The sequence below is a fragment of the Diadema antillarum genome, unplaced genomic scaffold, assembly GCF_040938485.1.
Source record: "Diadema antillarum isolate AM-2024a unplaced genomic scaffold, OU_Dant_1.0 seq00002001_RagTag, whole genome shotgun sequence".
In the NCBI taxonomy this organism is placed as follows: domain Eukaryota; kingdom Metazoa; phylum Echinodermata; class Echinoidea; order Diadematoida; family Diadematidae; genus Diadema; species Diadema antillarum.
Genome location: NW_027272657.1, coordinates 1 through 23,261, shown reverse-complemented (window position 1 = coordinate 23,261; position 23,261 = coordinate 1). Strand labels below are relative to the sequence as shown.

At 41.1% G+C, this 23,261-nt stretch overlaps 2 protein-coding genes across 2 annotated transcripts; one reads left to right on the top strand and one right to left on the bottom strand.

The window, feature by feature from the left end:
* Nucleotides 1–7,591: 7,591 nt before the first annotated feature.
* LOC139713547 (uncharacterized) lies at nt 7,592–21,900 on the bottom strand. Its single transcript, XM_071625269.1, has 8 exons — nt 19,550–21,900; nt 16,832–17,000; nt 16,066–16,145; nt 14,878–14,994; nt 13,607–13,769; nt 12,036–12,225; nt 10,671–10,813; nt 7,592–7,771 (listed from the first exon to the last, which is right to left on the bottom strand). Exons 1-8 carry the CDS (start codon nt 21,898–21,900, stop codon nt 7,625–7,627), a joined length of 3,360 nt encoding a protein of 1,119 aa, XP_071481370.1. The 3' UTR covers nt 7,592–7,624.
* LOC139713545 (uncharacterized) lies at nt 8,741–9,607 on the top strand. The gene has a single exon (XM_071625268.1). It carries the CDS (start codon nt 8,741–8,743, stop codon nt 9,605–9,607), a length of 867 nt encoding a protein of 288 aa, XP_071481369.1.
* Nucleotides 21,901–23,261: the final 1,361 nt, after the last annotated feature.

Sequence of the window (23,261 nt, the reverse complement as noted above, 5' to 3'; positions counted from 1 at the left end):
CACCTTGCCCCTTCAATCGTCTGTCTGAGGAAACATGTATAGCGAACGAGATGGAGTAGAATCGAAGACAGGAAGCAGAAAGGGTCAATCACTGATGAGCATGATTAAGAAAAATGAAAAGCTCCTCGTGATCCGCGGTCGACGTCGACGCATATGACATGATACTGGTGGGGGAGGGATCTTACCTTAGGCACAGGTAGGCACGCTTCTTCGGTCATCCTCATCGTTGTGGATGTCCAGAATGCTCTGATTGCCAGTCGATTTATGTCTTCTCTCGTCAGTCCAGCAAGTGGATCCTGACCATCCTCTCCTCCGGTTTCCTTCTCCTCCTCCTCCTCCTTTTCCTCTCCTCTTCTTTCGCCTTCCTTCTCGACGTCGTCTGACGCAGAGTCGACCTCGATTTCGTTCGCAGCGCTCTGATTGTTCGAGCTCTCTTTGAAAAGTCTAGGTTCGGACTTGCGTAGATTTTCGCTCCCGACGTTATTTGAATTTTCCGCGGTTTTCTTTCTCCCGTTGGGAGCAAGCGACTCGCTCTGCCTCGGTGATGTTTTAGACAGTTGTGGTGGATCGGATCGTACAATTGGCTTGTCTACAAAAAACCTGACAAAGAAAAAATAGACGAGAAGGTTGAGAATGAGAAACTTAGAATCATAAACCAGTCAAATGCATTAAGGTCATTATTCCACTCAGAGTTCAGCAGGTAATATTGAAACATTGTGACTACTACAAATTCCATCAATTCTGGCGATACCATGTTCACCATAACGAAAATTATCACTTTCACCATAATAAAAGATGATCAAAAACATAATAGTCAGTTTGGTCATCATAAGATTTTATCATGACGGGCAAATATTTTCAATAACGTTTTCAACATTGTTAAGATTTCTTCAACATGTTAACTCAGGGGCGTCACCAACTTTTTTTTTTCAAGGGGGTGCGTTTTGACACTAAATGTAAGAATTTTTTTTTGACAGACATTTGGAATTCAGGAAGCTCTCAATCCCCAGACTTTTAGATTTTTTTTTCATTTTTTTTTTTTTTTTTTTTTTTTTTTTTGGAGGAAACCAAGCTGGGAAAGGGTACCGGCGTAGCGAAGATTTCATCTTTTTTTTTTTTTTTTTTTTTTTTTTTGGGGGGGGGGGGCTGTTAGTATGCGAGGGAGCGAAGCGACCGAGCCCAAGCGAACGGAGCGAGCAAGGGGGGTGTGGGAGGGGGTTGTCCCCCCTCCCACGGTGAGAACTTTTGTGCATTTTGATGTTGTAAATGGTGCAACTTGATGCATGTTTTTGCTTGTTTTATCGACTTGAAACAGTCCAACTTGTTTAAGGTAGCAGCATATTTTGATGTCGATTATTATTGAACAATTTGCCTATGAAATAGTATCATCAAAATAAAAATTAATGTTAATGAAATTTGGAATGAAATAAATTTGGAAGTCATGATAATTATATCGTTGACGAAAATTGTACAATAATTACAGAATCATTATTTCAGTAAACCTTTATGATATTGCAGTGCTTTGGCTGACAGTTCATAAATACAAATGAACAAGGTTTTGAAATGCTCTAGACCCTGCAAGCACTGAAACTCCCCTTTGTCCCTCCATGTGCTTTGTTATGGAATAAATTAGAGATAAAACCGTAAATCAGACAAAATCTTTCGCACCAGATATTTGGACGCATTCCTTGATCCCAGCCCGGCTCCCAAAATCTGCGTGGTCCCTGGGGCTCGATGGGGAATTGACGTGGTGACAATTTTGCCTCCTTGTCCAAGTCTATGGAAGGCAGCTGATGAAAGTGATATTTTGGCAGGATCTGGTCTGGAAGATGCCGAAAGCACAGACGATGAGTTGTGCTTACAGGGTGTGAGGGGCGCGGGGGTTCCATTCCCCAATATGTCCAGTCATGTCTCCTGGTGTTTGTCTCAGATTCCTTCTTGTTCTGCTTTGAACTCGGTTTGTGGTGGAAGTGCATAGTGCACCTGTGTTGGTTATCTTACCTCATCAAAGGTTGTGGGCGTGGTCTTTATGCCGTTGCGTTGGTCACCTGCAACTTGATTGTCATTTGCGCGCTTGCTTTTTATGACGTACACAGGAACGGTGCGCATCACAGAGATTAATAGTATAATGGTGCGCGCACAATTACAGTACAACTCGTTATGCAAATGACGCCTGATGACGTATTACACGTATAATTCCTAATTCATTCAGGAAAGAAGAGCGACTTGGGATCTCCCGAACTTTCTGTATTTTCCTTGTTTTTCCATATAGCTCCCGTTTTTTCCTTTTTTTTCTTTTTTTTTTACTGCTCTAGGATCATTGTCTTATCAATTTGTGCTGCTATGCATAGTGTCTCTAAAACAATGGTATTTTGGTTTTCTAAGTTTTATCGACGTCTAACCACCAACTTTTAGGACGATGCCTAGTGAAAATTTGATATTAGGAATAATAGCTCAAAGTAACTGGCACAGCAGCAGGTTGATACCCAGTCCGCTTCACTCCTTTGGTTTACACTTGATAGCCTTTCAGAACGACGTGCATGATTATCGACTTAACGTTGATAAAAGTATTTCTGTAGGCTTTCTGTGAAATGTGTTCAATTTTAGAAATAATATCAACACACAGCAGTGGTGAAAGGGCACATAGGTGTTGATCATCTTACTTTTAAATGAAACCGTGTGATTAGGTCTCAACACAATCGATGTGTCATTGTGGATGTTGACTTTGCCATTAGGCTGTCAACGGCTCAAGCGCAATACTCAATTGGCCACGTTTAACATGTTCATTGCTGTTCGTATAACTGTCTCTGTTAACTGTTTACCATTCTCTTTGTTTCGTGCTGCTCTAGATTCAAAGGAAATGCATGTAACTACAAACTTCTTTTGTATCTATATATGACATCCATATATATATATATATATATATATATATATATATATATATATATGATATAATACATATCTGCAAGGGTGTCTCAAAACACATCTTTTCATTTTAACTATTGTCATCATGTACATCGAAAGCTTTTGCAGCGCCGAATACATGTATATATCTATAGGTTTTGCACTTTATAAATTGATATATTATCTTTATTATCAATTTAGGTATTCATATCTCCATCATTCTCAATCACTCAATCAGTGCAGGATCAGCCATTCAATACTGTGCTATTTTTTTTTAATTTGATATTTTAAAAAGTCTACTATCGTTAGCAGGCTGTGCAACATACATCTATACTTGTGTGACTCATTAGATCTCTTAATCTTATAGAGAGTATATCAATGAATTTTTCCATGCATTTTTTTGTTTGTTTTGTCTTGCAAATCAGCATTGTTTATAATTGCAATGGTATTGGTATTTACATGCTCACTATGGAACTCTAATAAAAGGTATTAGACTATACATGTATTGGAATTATGGGTGATGTGCTTGATTCATTTGGAGCTTTATTTATATGAGTAAAATTTCTCATCACATCACATTCACAGTTCATAAGTTATATGGCTGTAGAGAATAGATAAAAATAGAATTTTTTTTCCACAAAATATAGTCTTTGTACATATATGTAAAATGAACAGATGTAATTTCATTCAACCGTCCAACTCACAGTTTGACGACAAATACGCAAAATAGAAAGCATTTTCTTACATCACAAAACACATACTTTGGATTAAAAAAAAAAAAATACAACGTAGTACCTATAGCTAGACTGTTGAGGTTTAGTACACTGCATCCTGGAATTTCTGTCTCCCGCAACACGAGTCCTTGAGCAAAAGAAAAAAAGAAAGACTTCATCCATGCTATGAATCTATACCAAGGTGTAACTTGAATGAGTACCTTGTAAGAAGGTCCATACTACTGTATATGGATGTACAGCATGTGTGCAAAGTCAAGAGACAATTGACTGTAACACTGGCTAGTGTGGATGGAATACACTGTCTGTTGCAGGGTTGATCCCAGTGACATGGCGTAGGGTCAAGTTGTAAAGTGCTTTCTTTGGGCACCATGTACATATGTATCATACTTTAAAGACACAACACATAAATACAGCAAACATTTGATGGACATATTCTGTCATGAACACATTATCCTACACACTACAGCCTGTGTTAGTTTAACCCTTTAGCAACTGAATATTCATAATGGCCTGTGGTTCCCTGGAAGGTACAGCAATATTACTCTCATTTTGACAACTCTGTAAATGATGTAAAAAAGCTTGCTGCATGCTTTTTTTCCCCTTTTGTCTATTTATAAGTCATGTTAATAATAATAATAATAATAATTAGACAAATTTGTATAGCGCAGCTACTATGTAAATATACTCTACTGCGCTGTGATGTAACAGAGCTCCTGTCACTGATTAGACACACGAAAAATAAATAACAAATTAATCAAAGGCTTCTGAAAAAAGATATGTCTTCAATAAAGATTTGTCTTCAATATGTCTTCAATAAAGATGTTAATTTGAGAGCCTAAGAAGACTTCACCAAGAGCATGGTGTGTCACAGAAGTAATTCTGACATACTCTTGTTGACCTTTGACCTCCTTCAAATTGTATAATTACATATTCTATATGAAAACAAAAAAATGGTAAAGCATGGATAATACATTGCATTTAAAAAAAAAAAACAGATGGGCAGTTTTGGCATTTTCAGGAGTAATAAGATGGGCAGTTTTTGGGTGTTTCAGTGACCAATGGGTTAAAGAGCTGCTGTGAAGAATTTGGTCAATATTGTCTATAATTACTGGTCAGAGTCAAAAAGTGGAGTACCCATTCCTGGTAAAGAGACACTAACAAGTAATGTAATGACAGGCAGCTCTAGATCTGTCTTCTACAAGTCTTTAAAATGGTCACTCCATGTGATGCACTGCTTTGATGGGTGTTGGTGTATTGTTCTGGTTGTGTCAGGTGGGTTTGGGAGGGTTATCAGTGGGACACACTCATAGTTGGTTTGATCCATACCCTGGCTGCATGTCTACCCTTCAATGTACACACTTCACTGTACATAACATGGACTGAGCTGTATTGCTTCAGGTTTAAATGCAAACAAACGTAGTAGTATATGCATTAGATGCAGTAATACATGTAGTAGAAACAATGATTTCAATCATAATAGTTATTATAACATCAAAGTGAGAATATGAATATAAAAAAATAATATGAATTATCAGCTTTAAAAATATTTATATCATTGATTAACAAAATTACAGTTGTATTTCTGTTGATGTTATGACATACCCTCAAATGTTATAATTCCATCCAAATTAGAAATTTATTATATCACAATCTACCAAAAATCTCTGAGCCATCGCCCATTGCACTGTTGGACATATATTCCGCATGCTTTTATTTCCAAATAATTGCACCTGTGAAAGTTGAATTAAAAAAATGATCGTGCAATAAACATCACTGCAAAGCAACATTATTCTTGGCATAACAAACAACTACAACTGAATATGATAAGGAAAGTCCCATAAACTGTATCAAACTATTGCGCGCTTTCAAGTTGTTCAGTTTATCATCACACATACATAACATGTTTGTCAGTATATGGTATATCATACAATACTGTATATGCCAAATATTTCGCGAGGTTTTTATTTTCGGAAATTTTGCGAGTCAGCTGCTATTCACGAAATTAAAAACACACGAAAAGATTGACTCTAATGCCGATATAAATGTGACGTACTCATATACATTTCTCCATTCTGTACAAGACTCCACGATCGCGAATTTAACCACTCGCCAAATTGTCGGGAAGTCCCGATTCACGAAAATTTAGACTCGCGAAATATATGATGTATACAGTAATACATATCATAGTGCATACACAACCTGCAATAGGATCTTAAAATATTGCATATCAGAGTGTTCTCAACACATGCACCATTCGGCCAGGAAGGTGTAATAGATGGAGTGGCAAATCTTCATTATCCATGCAAACACAATGTTTGTGTTCTAGGGCATTAAAATGGGATATCTAACATCCCTCTGCTTTGAAGTCATGCTTGGCATGGCTCCAGCTCCAAGATAAGACATGGAGACAAAGGAAAAATGTCACATTTTCATTACATTACAAGAAGATGTATTACAATTACAAACAAAATACTATAATTTGTTCAGAACAGTTCAGGTATGAATTCAGAGTTATACACATGTATTTCTGTTCTCCTATAATGTGCAAATCAAAATCAAATTAAAATTAGGTTATATTTAAAAACTCAATATTTTCCCATGATGCAAACATTTGCATATGTTCTTTTGCTATCTTTTAATCCCGTATATTTGCTCTTCAATATAAAGCACTCTGCTAAAGTGTGTTCCAGCCTGTTATTTTTACTTTTTGGTGTTAAAGGTATAGTTTTTACACTGCATTTTGATTCTCCACTCCGCTTCAAACACACATACACTCATGGTTGCCACAGCATTAAAGGAATAATTTACCATTTGCAGAAGAAACAAAAACCCAGCATTATTTCATTGTGAGAATAACAGACCTTACGAATATCAAACCTTCAGAATAACGTCAGGATGTTCATGATTATGCAACCCATTTCATTTTTGAATTGATGAATAGACTTTAATAATGATGATTTTGGGACCAAAATTTTTAACTGTGAATAACTGTGTTCGTTGGAACAGGAGTGTACTGTATACTCTAATATCACTATACAGTTTTTCATTGAGTCTTATATAGATGCTGCTGTAAATAGCATTTATAATGATAGCAGTAAAATATTGTAACTATTAAAAGCTCTAGAAGCAAATATAAAAAGAGGAATGACAAATACATAGTCATGCAGAAATATGTACATTACAGGCTAGCACACATGCTTATTGTGCTATTTGGACATACTTTGCATAGAATAATTGAGAATCCACTATTAATGGCAATTCATGCTCCCACTTCATTTTGTTTTCTGCTTGTGCACTTGAGCTTTTAAGAGCACCATGAGAAATGATCATTAAGAACACAAACCGTCATGTGCAAAACATTCTGGTTGAATGTGTAGCAGTGGCTCATCACAAATTCAAATGTTAAACTCCTTTCATAAGTACCACAAGGCCACAATGCATTATTATTTCTAACAATGAAATAATTTCCATATCAAGATGCCCTATTGTTAGGCACTTATAAAACTCTTTGGAATACATTTTTTATTCACTGATTGTCTACTAAGTAGGTACCAGTAGCTTAAAATTAGCTATTTCCTCGCTGATTGTAAGATTGTCCTTGCGAAATAGTACAAAATACATAAATTGCAAGCAATGTTCGAGCTTTTCATCCAGAATGCAAAGAAAAATCACAACACTGGAAATATTGCAAGTTTTTGCAAAGCATAAAACTAGAACTATGAGCTAACAAAAGGCTGGTCAGCTAGCTGCACATTTAATATGCATGCCGGCACAGGGTGCTAAAGATGAAGTCCCCTGTCAAATATCACTTTTTCACAAACTTCACATCAAGTTAAAAAGATGCCACTCAAGTCTGGCCTTTTCTTGTTCTTTTCTAACAATTCACGTTTTGGGTAGCATTTGGTACAGCTGCCTGTCCACTTTCGCCCAAGCATGGCAATTTTTTCTTTTGTTGCGAGAATTCACCGGCAGTGTGAATGGCGCCCTCATTGGCTAGTGCTCTTCCCCTTTCCCTGGCTGCTCAGAGATTTCTGCAGCATCTTCTCCAGGTTACCCACGGGGAATTCCAGCACCAGTATGACGATGAGGGCCACGGCGTGGGAGAGCAGCAGAAATGAGGCGAACATGTAACTCTGGAAGGGAAGAAAAGAAAAAAACACCTCCGACTATGATGCTGTGGGCAAAATGGTGTGAAACATGCATCCCTGAACAGCCCTGTCTTTGAGAAAATACCTGGTACACTTTCTACAAACTGTCTTATGCATAGGTATTATTGTATATGCCATATATTTCGCGAGTGGTTAAATTCGCATTCGTGGAGTCCTGTACTGGAACGGAGTAGTGTACACGCGTAAGTTACCTTCACATTAGGATCAGAGACAATATTTTCGCGTGTCTTTAATTTCGTGAATAGCACCTGACTCGTGAAATTTGCGAAAATAAAAACCTCGTGAAATATTTGGCGTATACAGTATACTGGCACCATCCACAATATCTAGAACAGACAACCTTTTCTGGGGAAAGTGCTTGATTGAATTTCAAATGTACTTATTCACAGACTCTGTTGTATGTTGTTATTGCATTTAAAAGTTGTCATTTTTTCAGTTAAAAAATTATAAATGGGCTTACCTTTGCCATCACATGTATTCATAGATTAAAAACTACATATTTCAATCACAGAATGCTGTCATTCTATGATCATTCAGTTTCAACAAGCAGTATTTTCTAAGGTTTTGATCAAATCTTTACTAATTTGCTGGTTTGCACTGCTCCTTAATTAGCTAGTTTGTATTATACAACACCTCAGAATGATGTCGAATTGTGATTGGCCAAGAACATGTCACATGACATTCAATAGAAATACCTATCAAACTCATTGAGAGTGACAGCCATACAATAGGCTGTTATGTATGATTATGCACTGTTTGGCTTGCCATAGTGTGGTTGCTATGACGACGGGCTCCGAATAAATGATGGCTACTAACTGGACGTGTTCGTGTCCATGGTCGTTTGTCACATAGTAAGAACACAACAAAACTGGCGACGAGGATGGGATATTTGTGACATTCGACTCTCTAAGTTGTAGGGGTGCAGCTAGCACAATGGCGAGTGCAAATTTGGGGCAGAACAGGGTATTTTTGCCACCGTTTAGTTCCAGCTACGACAGCACGGAAGACTGGGACTGTTACGTCGAGCGGTTCGAACTTTACCTATTAGCAATTGGGCTCGCGGTGCCTGATGAGCCAGTACAGAGCGCACGCGATCGCACTGAGGAGCGGGACCTAGCATTAGAAAAGCAGGTCACTGCCATGTTCTTACATTCTATCGGACCGAAATACTACAGTCTTGTACGAGACTTAGTAGCACCAGCCACCCCACAATCGAAGTCCTATAACGAACTGAAGATGGTTTTGCGACGTCATTTGAAATCGACGCCCATGGTTGTAGCGGAGCGACGAAAGTTCATCCGTCGTGATCAAGCGCCCGACGAGTCGACGAGTGACTACGTGGTTCAGCTGAAACATTTGAGCTTGAACTGCCAATACGGGGACAAGCTCGATGAACAGCTTCGCGATAGATTCATCAGTGGCATTTCCCACGAGCCTACTTCGCTAAAGTTAATGGAAAAAGCAACGGAAAACCCCAGACTTTCGTTCAGAGAAGCGGTAGACTACGCGCTACAGAGAGAAACAGCAGCGGGAGAGGCCCGTGCTATGCGGAACCAGAGTTCGCGGAATGGCATAGGACATTACAGCGGCGCTAGACCAGGAACCAGGACCAGCACCACTGTGAATGCGGTCTACGGCAAGTCGCACGGTTCTACAGGCAGCGGTAACCGCGGGAGGAAGGAACAACGCGAGTGCTATCGTTGTGGGAGGAACCATGCACCTGATCAGTGTTGGTTTAAGTCAGCAACTTGCAGATGCTGTCAGAAGAAAGGACACATTGAAAGTAAGTGCCGGAGTTAGCCAAAACCGATGAAAAATCAGAACAAAGAACACGTCCAGTTAGTAGCCATCATTTATTCGGAGCCCGTCGTCATAGCAACCACACTATGGCAAGCCAAACAGTGCATAATCATACATAACATAGGCCCCTGACATGGGCCTATTGCATGGCTCGAAGGTACTATAGCACGGCTTCGCGGGGGGCTTCTAATGCATGGCCGCTCACAGAGTTCTGTGGCTCACACCCACCCGTAGCAAAGCGCCAGCAAACTACATTGTACGTGCTGGCCGGCTGCGGTGCGCTGCCGGTAAGTCTCACATACCAGGCGCGGCGGAGTACTGCAACGTTAACGTGTACGCGCAGCTACTTTACCTAGCTAGTCCATACACGTATCGCGGCCTTTACACCTACTCATACTGCTGTGTTTTTACTTTTGACTCTGATCTGCTACGTGGACCACAGTGATCCCAAAATCAAGACTTCATTTCAAGTTGAGAAACCGTAATTTGATTATTTTTCTGTGTTTTTATGCAAAGTCATTTTCGGAAATAGACAAAGTCTAGACCTACTACTAGATCTACCGACATCTCAGATCGGCCAAACAGTCAGGCCTAACTCGATCTAACGTAAGCGTAGAATGGGTATAGACCCTGCGGAGTTTGTGATTCCTGTGACTGTGTGGTCGAATCATGACGAGTGTTTGAAAGCAGTACACAGGGTGGTTTACAATTCTCTGCCTGATTGTTACATTTATTTTTTAGCCTTCCTGAGTTGGCTGTCACTAATTTAGCACTGTGATTGTGGACAAGGTGTTGTATAAAACGAATAATTTATGATTTTGTTCGTGCATTGGGGCACGTAATACCGCACTCGGCGCGAGATTCGCCACTGGTCTATTCAACGCGGCGCTACGCGCCTTGTTGAATAGACCAGTGGCTTATCTCGCGCCTGGTGCGATATTCGTGCCCTATGCACTCACAACTCATAAATTATTCGTATACTGCCCCTTATATCAAAAAGTGTTCTTTCTGATAGCACAGAATTTATCAGCTTTCAGCTCAGAGTAAACATGGCATGTCTTACAAGTGTCAAGTCTGACCAATGGAAGGGCACCGTCAGACTGAGGGCGTAGAGCTTAATGACCACTGGATGGAAGAGGTACACGGAGTAGGTCAGTCTGCTCAGGGGCACCCAGAATGACCAGGAGAGAAAGCTGTCGATGACACCTGTAGTGGACACAATAAACACCAGACAATGCTCTATGTATTGGACCCACAGTGCCTCTCCCAAAGTCTTCATAGCCAACCATACACACAGACATGGGTGATAAACACACTTGATCCCTCGGTGGAACTGCATCGCCAAAATTCTACACTGGGCAATCTTTTTATGTATTACTGTTTCACTTTTGACTGCATTTTAGTCATTAGTTTCCTTATTCATTCTTGTAGTGCTGAAAGAGACTTTAATTTTTGAACCCAACCAAAACAATAAAAACAATAAAAAACATAAACAAAACAAAGAAAACAAAAGAAAATTTCTGATTGCATACACTAAAAAGCAATGTTAAGCATGACATATATGTGACCCGCTACAACAAAAAGGTCCTAAAGTCGCGCACGGTCGAAGCCGTGAAAATCGAGTTTGAAGTCAGAGCATCATAATTGGTCAAAACTTACGATTTTCTGATTTTGACATATTATTGGAGTCTGACATGTCTTCTATCATCTGTCGAAATTTTGAAGCAAAATGATGAAAGGAAAGACCAAAAAATAGCGTTTTTCTGGGCCATGTTTTTGGCATTTCAACCAAGCAGAAACCGGTTCGAAAATTTGGATTGAGTGCCACAGATAGGCTCCGCCCCTAACAACGACCGGAGTGATCTCATTGGTCAGTTTGCTGCTTGCCGCTAACCGAAGCGTGAAGCTCGCACACTGCCAAGTCGACTGGTGCATGCGGGCAGGGTGCGCTATGCCCAGCCGCTTCTCCTGGCATCCTGGTCACTGATTGGTCCGTGAGGAGACCGCCGACGCTGTGCTTGAATGAGCATTTCGGGGGTTGCTAGGGTTTACCTTCTATTGTCCGGAGGTGAAAACTGACTTGCGTGTCCCTTGATCGCGATTGCGTCGCAAGGAAAACTTTTAGGGCGCTTTTCTCGAAACAGTGATTTCCCATACGTCTCGACATGCTCTCTTTTAAACATCGATATCTCCGCAGCCGATTATTTTCATAAGATGTGTTATATATCAATTTAAAGTAGAAAGATTATGGAATTTTGTCATGCAATTTTCAAATAATCGACCGCACCCGACTTTAGGATCATTTTGTTGTAGCGGGTCACATATGCACTGTACACGCTATGATGAATAGAGAGTGACTGAATGCAACATACAACTGTATGCACTCTTCTTGCCATATTTGGAAATAAGATGACTCTTTCTGTCTCACCTCCGTAACCATAATGACATGCAAACACCACCCAGCTGAGGGTTACAGCCCAGGCAAAAGTAGAAAGGCTAACATATGCCGCACTGGTCGTTGTGCTCGGTGTAACAGTGCCTCGGCTGATGCCGTAGAGGCCATAGACCACAGCAATGCCCACGCCACTGGCCATGGCCCAGCCTGCAGCTGCCAATGCCTGAAATAAAACAATATAATTGGGTGTGTTTCATTCTTAACAAAGAATGATATCTTTATACAATCAAAGACAATATCACTCCCTTCAAATCCAAGATTACTGACATCCGTGGTCGGTAGATTTGTGAAGATTTTGTGGGCTCCACATGCACAAATTGTACTTTCTAACTTGCATCTTTCCCTCTTTTTTTTTTTTTTTTTTTGGGGGGGGGGGGGGTATATCCAAGCAAAGGAGAACTCAAAAAGACAAATCACACAAAACAAAACAACTCCTGCCTCCATTCCCTTGAATTCACATAAGAAACGTACACTCCATGTAGCAAACTCATATTTTCTCCTACTTGTAATGATAAATATACATTATCAAATAATATAATGATAATCACATAGGCAGTGTAAAGAGTATGCAGCTGAAGAGATAAAAAGACAAAGAGTTCTGCAGATAAACAGTAACCAGCTCAAGATGACTGCATATCATACACTTGCTTGTGCCATTGTGAATTATGCATGGCCAGTGTGGGATCCTTACACTGCCAATAACAGGGCTGCCAACATAGTGAGTAATAGTTTGGAGTGAGACACTGTGAGACAGCAAAGCAACTAAAGGGAGTTGGTTGTGGAAGAGAAGTGCCCCCATTGCATGTTTGGAAGCTTTGACAATTTTACGTTTTACATGGTACATTCTGGTGTGCACTCCAGTCATGATTTCAGCACATACAAAGAGAGGATGCAACCTGTAGGTAAATGTCGAAACTTTGGGCTTGGCCACATCGAATGTTCGGCATATCAGGGCTATTAGAGACAATTGTGTGTGTGTGTGTGTGTGTTCACCATGACGACTTGTTATCACAGTGCAACGGTTAGAATTTGGTAAATTGTGCGAGAGTTGGCAGCCCTGCACATGCATGATACACAAATTTGAAAAGATCCCCAGACATGGTGCCAGGCACTGCCAGATATGTATATGTACTACACAGATACCATAACACATCCAGTGTGTCAGAAATGCTTTATTTAATAAGAAACTTGGTAGGTCATCTCTACAGCAGAAATGGGAAAACTACAGGCTGGCCATATCTGAAAAGGTGTACAATTAATTCTCTATTAGACATTGGCCTCCACCAACATATTCAACCAACCACCAAACTGTTTCATACTGTTTCCTCCCACCCATTGCAAAGTGCAATAATCTCCAAGATAGAAGGAAACAGAGGAACCAAAAGAAAATGAGGAAGAGGGTAAATTGGTTGCAAATTTTAACTTAAAATTCATCAATCTGATACTGAACAAATTGCTCAGTCATTTCTTAAGCAGTGCAGCACATCTCCCATTGCCTCAGTTTTGAAAGTGAGAAAAGTTATCGTAACTGGAAAAGAACTTACAGGTGACATTCTAATTTTCCTTTTCCCAATCCGATAAATGATGTATCCCATTGCCATGCCAACCAGGTAAGGTGGGATGCGGCAGTACGGCTTGACGTAGATTTTGTCCTGATATTCCACACCGTCACTTGGCGACAGTCCATTTGCAGATGGCACAAATATACTGTAACCAAGAAATTAATAAGATTTTTGATCAGTTTGAATGATAGTGCATCGACATTTCACAAACCTTGTCTAGGTGTACAAACATAGTGCTTCAAAGGTATCAATTGCTTTGGCACTTCATCACAGTCCAGAGTGCCAATAAATGAGTCAAAGTGGTTTTCCATTATTCCACCATCCTTCTCCCCATGGCTAATTACAATTTCATTGATTGATGTAAAATTGTACTGGTCTTGCGCAGTAAAAAAAAAAAAAAAGAGCTTCTATTACTTCATCGGTTGTTAACTATTATGATCATGATGTGTTTTCCAGGGTTATAGACTGTTCAATCTATGCTTTTCTTTTAACTATCAGATGTATGGTCGATGCAAAGCCAATATCTTACCAAAATCTATTACACTCTGCTACACAACATACACACAGATACACAGATATCAGAAACCAAAATTTGTTACTGTATAGGATCATGTTGCACACTGTAATGCACTGAATAAGTTAAGAAGGCATGATCTGAAATATTTACTGTAAAAGCAGAAATTTTTGCAGGGTGGAAATTTCTGTGCATTTCGTGCAAGCAGAAAGTAGCCCAAAAAATAAATGCACAAGCAATACATTGGCTTGCCAAATATTCCAGTGTTTAATGTCTTGATTCTGCAGAATTAAAAGCATGTGAAATTCATTTTACCCAGCTGAGTAAAAAAAAAAAAAAAAAAAAAAAAAAAACACTCATGCAAAAAATATCCACTTTTACAATGATCAATGACAGCTATTTCAAAATATATTAGCAACTTTTAAAAAGTAGAATGACACTAACATATAGGGCTCTGCTCAAAGATAACCATAGCTCCTAGACTTTACTCTTCATAACTCATTACAGCTTTACACTCACCATTTACGCAAAATAACACAGACCATTTTTGCAGTTCAGTTGCCCGCGGCATTGATAAGAGTTTCAATGTTTGTATTTGGTCGCAGTTGTATCAATAGTTGCCTAACACAGTGGTGCGCATAAATTCATTCAATCAATTATTCTGGTATTTTTAATGAACAGATCGCATCTAGACAGTATGGTTGCTTGGACTGGGGTACCACTGTCTGGTTGCATTTACCTTGTGGAGGCAGCAAATAATCCAGGTGGTAGGTCATACTTTGACATCAAGATGGCCGTTGTGATAAAACTAACCAGGCAAGTAGTCACCAAAGCTAAAACTCCTACAGAAGTAAACCTACAAAAAAAAGATAATAATAATAATGAGCACATTGTAAATCGACAAAAAAGAATCAACCATTAGAGATCAGTCTCCCTTTTGTCCGCCATCAATACTTTCTACATCTGTATCAATTTCATGTCTTCATAATCATTAGAAAGATACTATGTGAGAATATTTTCATCATAATTATCTCCAAATCTATCTCAAATGAAATTACTCACGTATATCATTCCTATCATTGTCCATGTAACATCAAACAACATCGCTTACACTTTTGACCATCCATCTTTTGAACATCAAATTGTATCCTCATCATCACCATCATCATTATTACCACCATCATCACAACCATCACCATTATCACCACCATAACCATCATCACCATCACCACCATCATCATCACTATCGTCAGAACCATTATCATCATGATCACCATCAACACCATCATCACTATCATCAACACCATCATCATTACCATTATCAACATCACCATCACCACTATCATTATAATCACCATCATCAACATCACCAAAATAATTGCTATCACCACCACCACCACCATCATCATCACCACCAGCATCATTACTATCACCATCACCATCAGCATACCAATACATCAATGTCATCATCATCACCATCATCACCATCATTACCATCACCATCACTACTATCATCAGCATTATCATCATCATCATCACCATCAATATTGTCGTCGTCATCATCACCATCACCATCATCATCATCACCACAACCATCATCAACATCATGCAGCGTATCATGATCATCAATTTCATCATCAAATGCAATTTCACCAAAATCATCATTAACCATCATAAAACCGCCAACTCAAAATGCAATTCTCTTTGTGTACAGTTACCGGTAGGTTGATATTGATAAAGACAAGGTTAAACCACATATCTAAAAGTTGGTATATCTGTATATATATGGATACAACTGTGTATCAGCGGTGTTCAGTTGCACATGAAAGGATACTCAGATATTCTGAACCGTCCTAAAATCTATGCAACGATATAATATATAAAGAGCACTGGGGTGGAATTCTTACACCCAGCACTTTCAACTTACCAGAAGAGAGGTAGGAGTATTAGAGGGCTGAGTACAAAGAACTGCATGTCATTGGCCAGGTACCATCCCCACTGCACACACTGAAAAGAATTCAGTTTAATTCAATGCAATCCAATTCATCTGAATAAAATTTGATTACAATCACTCAAAATCAGTTTACTATTATTGTAATTACTTATCATTCAATCTAATTAGATGCGCTTACTCCTATGTTCAATAAGATTCTGTTCAATACTTTCCATTTCAATTCCATCTTATTCATCTTAGTGCCAAGCAGTTCTACAAAAACTTATAATTAAGTTGGACCAGTTTTCGTTTTTTGTTGGGTGTTTCAATCCACCTAATTTAGCACTAATTTCAAGCATGGATTTGACTCATAAACAAAGAATAATTTGAAGCCATGAGATACGTCAAGCAGTTGGGAATGATGTGCTAAAGATAAAGAACAATGAACCACAGGACAATGAATGACAAAGTTACTTTGCAAAACATATGAAGAAAAAAATGACAGAAAAATCGACAATATTGCATGCAACATTTTAGCAACATCCATCAGTAGTGCACAGTGAAAAAAAAAAACCAGTGCCAACTGAACATGGATTTCTGTTGAAGAAGAGGCTAGGTTTTTTTGGGGTGGTGTCCTCGTGGCTGTTTGAACATGGTTAACTTTACTTTGCCAGTACAGGGCGCTGTTCTCATTTTACACACCAACCTGCATGGGAGTGAGCCCACAACGCAGTGGCAAGCTTGTGCATTTTGTACTTACATCCTTAGTGATCCCAGGGTGGAAGTTGTTGATGTAGAGGATGTTGGTCCACCAGTAGGTCTGGCAGTGGCTGACTGTCGGCTGAACACCAAACCAGATCGGGCCCTGGCCCAGGTTGGGGAGGACAAATGTCAGAACCAGGATCAAAGCGCCAAGGGTAGGAGTCAACCTGGACAAAGGGAATATTTTAAAACAAAAACATTTAAATAAACACACACACAATGGATGTGCCTCTGAGTGTGTTGGGATGTACATTTGTTAACCAGCTCAACAAAAAAAGGAACCATCATGACATTGTCTTCGAAGAAAACATCCTCTAAAGACATCATCATCATAACAATCCTTAAGTGAAGGGGAAAAAAAACCCCTAGAAACTTAAGAAATTGTTGAGCATTAGACTCTGTCCACTCTTTGACAAAATGACAGCCCAACCATTCTATGACATTGTCATATGCAGAAGCTGAGCATTTTGAAACATGAATCTCCTACTGTCACAAATGTATACACTAGTAGTTATGTACCATGTATGCATGGTTGTTTTGATGTGTATGTACACAGGTGGACCAGATTAATGGAGAACATTCTATGTGGTATACATATAGTACATACAGGCTGACCAGATAAGTGGAGAATTTTCTAGGTGGTATACAATGTAGCTATACAGTACATGCATGTAACAGGAAATACATTATAGCTCACTCAATCTAGAATGATTTCACCCATTCCAGAAAGTTCTGGGAAGTGCTTACATGTTTGGCTGAGGGAGGCACTGTCCCTGTAGCCCAATGTGATTGGTAGTTAATTTTGGCAATGATGTTATGCAGTGAGTCATCCAGGATTCCTGGAACTTGGACTAGCTAGTAGGTTGGAGAGAGTTATAGAATGTGCTAGAAGGGGGTGAATGGATAGTATATAAGCCAGAGAAATTCTGCAGTAGGCAGAGTACCCAACACCTCTGCTCTGAGAGTTACGTCACTTCTGGCTCTGAAGCGACTTGTAATAGTCAGTCCTGTGTTACCTGCTGACCTGTTATGTTTGTGGAGATACTTGGCCTGGGAGACATTTTGCCTGCAGAGAATTAATGTGCCTTCATTGGACTCCATATTTTAATGTCAACGGACATTGCTACGGCAAAGCTGTGACGGGCTGGATTCCTAGCTGGACAATATAAAGTGATGTGTTGTTTGAAGGTTTGCATGGTGAAGTAAATGAGGAAGAAAGATTTGCGGTGACACCATGTGTATGTAGTCCTTAATCGGATCGCTGTTTGGCAGAAGAGCCTAGAAAGAGGAGAAACGAAGAGGGAAGCGACATATGGGGGTTGTGAGGAGGGCAGAAAGTGAAGAGTGGGAGACAGTAATGGGCTAGAGGTTGAAGTTGCACTAGTGGAGACGGTAGAGAAAGGAACACAGAGAGTGGTAAGGAAGAATAGTGTGAGAATCAAGTAGGATGTTCGGACATCGTTAGAAGGGGAAAGATGAAATAGAAGGGAAGAGGAAGAGGAAGGAGTTGAATGTTGGAGAATCATGGAGATAGGGGAGAGCAGTAAAGATTCATGAAACCAAGAGAAGAAAAACGAAGTCGGCGAACAGTGTGGCTATGGAATGCGGAATCAATGGAGAAAGGACGAATAATCCCTCGAAGGAAGGGTAAGTAGAGGATAGATGAGAATATGTTGATAGAAGGGAGATAGATAGAGAGAGAGAGAGAGAGGCGGGGGGGGGGGGGCAAAGAAAAGAAGTAGAAAAGAACAAATTGAAATTCAATACGTAAATCAGAGGGAGCTAGTATGGATCCTAGAATGAAATGCTGCTGAGAGGGAGAAAAAAAAAAAAAAAAAAAAAAAAAATTGGAAAGGAAAATTGATGACAGTTAAATCCTGAAAAGGTTCCTGTGGGAGAAAAGCAAAAATAAGAAATCAAAATGAGGTTAAAGTGTAGACCTGAGGAGAGAAGACAAGAGAAATAACCTGTGGAGAAATGTGTAAATTAAGTAGTGGTCCTGAAAAGGACCGTTGGGTTGTATGGAAGGAAGAAATAAAACAAAAAGAAGAAAGAAGAGAAGAGAACAGAAAAGAAAAGAAAAGATAAGTAGTGTAGAAACGACAAAAGTGTAAGAGAGAGAGAGAGAGAGAGGAAAGAGAAATGAAACACTGAGTAAAGGTGCTAGTGAAAGTAGCGCAAGAAATCTAGTTATAAGAATAACTAGGAGAACCGAGGAACTTGACGTTTCGGGCAGGTTGACTGTCCTTCGTCAGAAGTGAAGCGTGATCTGAGAAGAGGCGGGCTATATATGGAGAATGCGGACCTAGATGGAAGTGGTCGGTTGAGGCGGGCTCGCAGGCGAGCTGAGCGTCGGCTGTTGGTGGAGTGTTGCGGTCGTTGATGCGTTCTATTGTTCTCGGAGTGTGTTGATGGCGGAGTATATCTGTGAGAGCTAACTTGGCTGTTAGTAGGTCGTGGCCGGAGATTGGAGTCCGGGTTAGTGGTTGGGGTGGACGCCGGTGGTGTGGATGACTTGTGTCGGTGAGGGCGTCTTCTCGAACCAGCGATAGGTGTGGTCGTGAGTGGGAGGCGCGGTTGACGTCGTGGGCGCTGTTGTGAAGAGGTGGGGGAAGAGATATGAGAGGAAGAAGTAGAGGGGGGAATGTGCTGTGGAGAGAGTGTGTTGTTGTTGTTGTCATTGTTGGTGTTCGATGGTTTGTTGATGAGAGGGAGCCAGATGTTATTGATGTGGAGTCCAGTATCCTGTGTAACAGTGTCGTGTGCGTGAATTTCTATGGCTTCTCTGATGCGTCGTGTGTTCCAGTTTTTGATGGATGTGATGAGTTTGCTGTCTTCCCAGTTGATGCGATGTTCCGACTGTTGAGCGTGTTTCACGATGGCTGACTTTTCCCATTCCGAACGTCTGTAGCATGTTTTGTGTTCTTTCAGTCTGGTCTCTAGCGATCTCCCTGTTTCACCTATGTAGACTTTGCCGCATTCGCAAGGGATACGGTAGACACCTGGTTGTTTGTGTTTGGGGTGCTTGTCTTTGTGTGAGTGCAATGAATTGTGAAGTTTGTTGGAAGATGTATGACGGACCTGGATGTTGGCGGACTTGAAGATGCGTTGTAGTTTGTGCGAGGTGGCGCCGAGGTAGGGAAGATTTACAGTTGTGATGGGCTGTTCCTTGGCTGCTTGGTTGGGATGAGAAGGTGCCTGAGTGTTGATTTTGTGCTTGGGGTATTGGTTGATAGTGGTGAGTGTGTCTGTGATATGTTCGAGTTCTTGTCGAAGATGTTCTTTGTCGCTGATTTGATGAGCACGTCGGACGAGAGCGTTCGGTACTGACTGGCGGACTGCTGGATGATGGAAGGAGCGGTAGTGAAGATATCTGTCAGTGTGAGTGGGTTTGCGGTAGACCTGGTGAGAGAAAGTGCCAGCGTTGGTCTTTGTGACGAGAACATCGAGGAAGGGGAGAGAATGATTGTGTTCCGTTTCCACTGTGAATGAGATGTTGGAGTGTTGTTCGTTGAGGTGTGAGAGGAAGTCGTCCAGTTGATCTGCTTGGTGTGGCCAGATGGTGAAGATGTCGTCGACATACCGGAGCCAGAGTGAAGGTTTGTGCTGTGCTGTGGCTAGTGCGTGGCTTTCGAAATGTTCCATGTAGATGTTGGCAATGATCGGTGAGAGGGGGGAGCCCATGGCTGCGCCTTGTTGCTGTTTGTAGTGTGTGTCCCTCCATCGGAAGGAGGTAGAATTGAGACATGTGAGGAGGAGGTCGTGTATCTGTTGTGGTGTGAGTTGTGTTCTGGAAGAAAGAGAAGGGTCATCGGTGAGACGTTGTTTGATGATGTCACAGGCTTCGTTGACAGGAACGCTGGTGAAGAGTGATTCTACATCAAAGCTGACGAGGGTGTCTGTAGGGTTGATGGTGGTTTGAGAGAGAATGTCAATGAAGTGTTTGGAATTGTTAATGTGGTGTTCTGTGTTGCCAACGAGTGGCTGTAGAATGTCTGACAGGTGTTTGGCTGTTTCGTAGCAGGGGGAACCTCGTGTAGAAATGATGGGGCGGAGAGGCACTGATGGCTTGTGAATTTTGGGTTGCCCGAAGAGGATGGGACATCTGCTGGAAGAGGCACGGAGTCTGAAATAAAGCTGTTGAGGAAGGGCATTGGATCGATGAAGTTCGAGGAGCTTGGCGTTGAGTTTCCTCTCGGTGGCAGGAGTCGGGTCACGTTTCAGTTCGGTGTATGTGGGGGTGTGGAGGATGTCTTGTATCTTTTGTTCGTATTGTGTTTTGTCCATGACGACCGTGGCGTTGCCTTTGTCTGCTTGAATGATATGGATGGATGCGTTGCTTTGTAGAGTCTTCACCGCTGTTCGTTCTTCTTTGTTGAGGTTGGGCTGCGGTGGCTTGGCTGTGGAGAGAGCTTGAGTAACAAGGAGTCGAATGTTGTCGGCTGCGGCTTTGTTCAGGTATCTGAGCTTGGGTTCCGTTTGTTGTATGATTTCTGTGAAAGGAATCTTCTTGGGTGGTGTTGCGAAGTTAAGCCCTAGGGATAACACGTTGTGTTCGGCTTGTGTGAGGTTGTGCTGGCTTAAATTGACAACGGTGTTACGGGCGGCGGGCGGCTTGTCTCGTGTGTATGTACGGGTATGGCTGTTATGTAGTGTGTTGAACTTCCGTATCTGCTTGTCTCTGGTGTGGAGAAATGTGGTCCTTGCTGTGTGAGAGTTGAAGGTCTGTATCTTCTGGAGGTCAGCAGGATGTAGTGTTTGTGACAAGTGTGTTTGTGAGGTGTTGATTTGTTGATCGATTGTGTGAAGTTCTTGTCGAGTATGGGCTATGCGTTCTCTGGTGAGGGAGAGGCCGGCTTGGTGAAGAATACGTCGAGCACGTGGAGTTTGTATGGTTGATTTCAGCTGTAGACCAGGAGGGATGATACTGTGATCTCGGCATCTTTTCAGAAAGGTGAGATGATTGGAGAGTTTAGATTGTTTGACTAGGTTCCGTTGAAGTAGGCGAGAAGATCGTTGAGTTTGCTCCCCGTAGAGCTCGGTTATGTGTTGTTTGAAGGTTTGCATGGTGAAGTAAATGAGGAAGAAAGATTTGCGGTGACACCATGTGTATGTAGTCCTTAATCGGATCGCTGTTTGGCAGAAGAGCCTAGAAAGAGGAGAAACGAAGAGGGAAGCGACATATGGGGGTTGTGAGGAGGGCAGAAAGTGAAGAGTGGGAGACAGTAATGGGCTAGAGGTTGAAGTTGCACTAGTGGAGACGGTAGAGAAAGGAACACAGAGAGTGGTAAGGAAGAATAGTGTGAGAATCAAGTAGGATGTTCGGACATCGTTAGAAGGGGAAAGATGAAATAGAAGGGAAGAGGAAGAGGAAGGAGTTGAATGTTGGAGAATCATGGAGATAGGAGAGAGCAGTAAAGATTCATGAAACCAAGAGAAGAAAAACGAAGTCGGCGAACAGTGTGGCTATGGAATGCGGAATCAATGGAGAAAGGACGAATAATCCCTCGAAGGAAGGGTAAGTAGAGGAGAGATGAGAATATGTTGATAGAAGGGAGATAGAGAGAGAGAGAGAGAGAGGGGCGGGGGGGGGGGGGGGGGGGGGACAAAGAAAAGAAGTAGAAAAGAACAAATTGAAATTCAATACGTAAATCAGAGGGAGCTAGTATGGATCCTAGAATGAAATGCTGCTGAGAGGGAGAAAAAATTGGAAAGGAAAATTGATGACAGTTAAGTCCTGAAAAGGTTCCTGTGGGAGAAAAGCAAAAATAAGAAATCAAAATGAGGTTAAAGTGTAGACCTGAGGAGAGAAGACAAGAGAAATAACCTGTGGAGAAATGTGTAAATTAAGTAGTGGTCCTGAAAAGGACCGTTGGGTTGTATGGAAGGAAGAAATAAAACAAAAAGAAGAAAGAAGAGAAGAGAACAGAAAAGAAAAGAAAAGATAAGTAGTGTAGAAACAGACAAAAGTGTAAGAGAGAGAGAGAGAGGAAAGAGAAATGAAACACTGAGTAAAGGTGCTAGTGAAAGTAGCTCAAGAAATCTAGTTATAAGAATAACTAGGAGAACCGAGGAACTTGACGTTTCGGGCAGATTGACTGTCCTTCGTCAGAAGTGAAGCGTGATCGGAGAAGAGGCGGGCTATATATGGAGAATGCGGACCTAGAAGGAAGTGGTCGGTTGAGGCGGGCTCGCAGGCGAGCTGAGCGTCGGCTGTTGGTGGAGTGTTGCGGTCGTTGATGCGTTCTATTGTTCTCGGAGTGTGTTGATGGCGGAGTATATCTGTGAGAGCTAACTTGGCTGTTAGTAGGTCGTGGCCGGAGATTGGAGTCCGGGTTAGTGGTTGGGGTGGACGCCGGTGGTGTGGATGACTTGTGTCGGTGAGGGCGTCTTCTCGAACCAGCGATAGGTGTGGTCGTGAGTGGGAG

Bases quoted from the DNA above. Each gene is read 5' to 3' on its own strand.
- LOC139713545 (XM_071625268.1), top strand. From the start codon at position 8,741: ATGGCGAGTGCAAATTTGGGGCAGAACAGGGTATTTTTGCCACCGTTT.
- LOC139713547 (XM_071625269.1), bottom strand. From the start codon at position 21,900: ATGCAAACCTTCAAACAACACATAACCGAGCTCTACGGGGAGCAAACT. The intron at 12,226-13,606 runs GTAAGTTCTTTT...GTTTTATTTCAG, and splicing joins GGAAAATTAGAATGTCACCT to GCATTGGCAGCTGCAGGCTG. The intron at 10,814-12,035 runs GTGAGACAGAAA...TGTCCACTACAG, and splicing joins ATGTCATTATGGTTACGGAG to GTGTCATCGACAGCTTTCTC.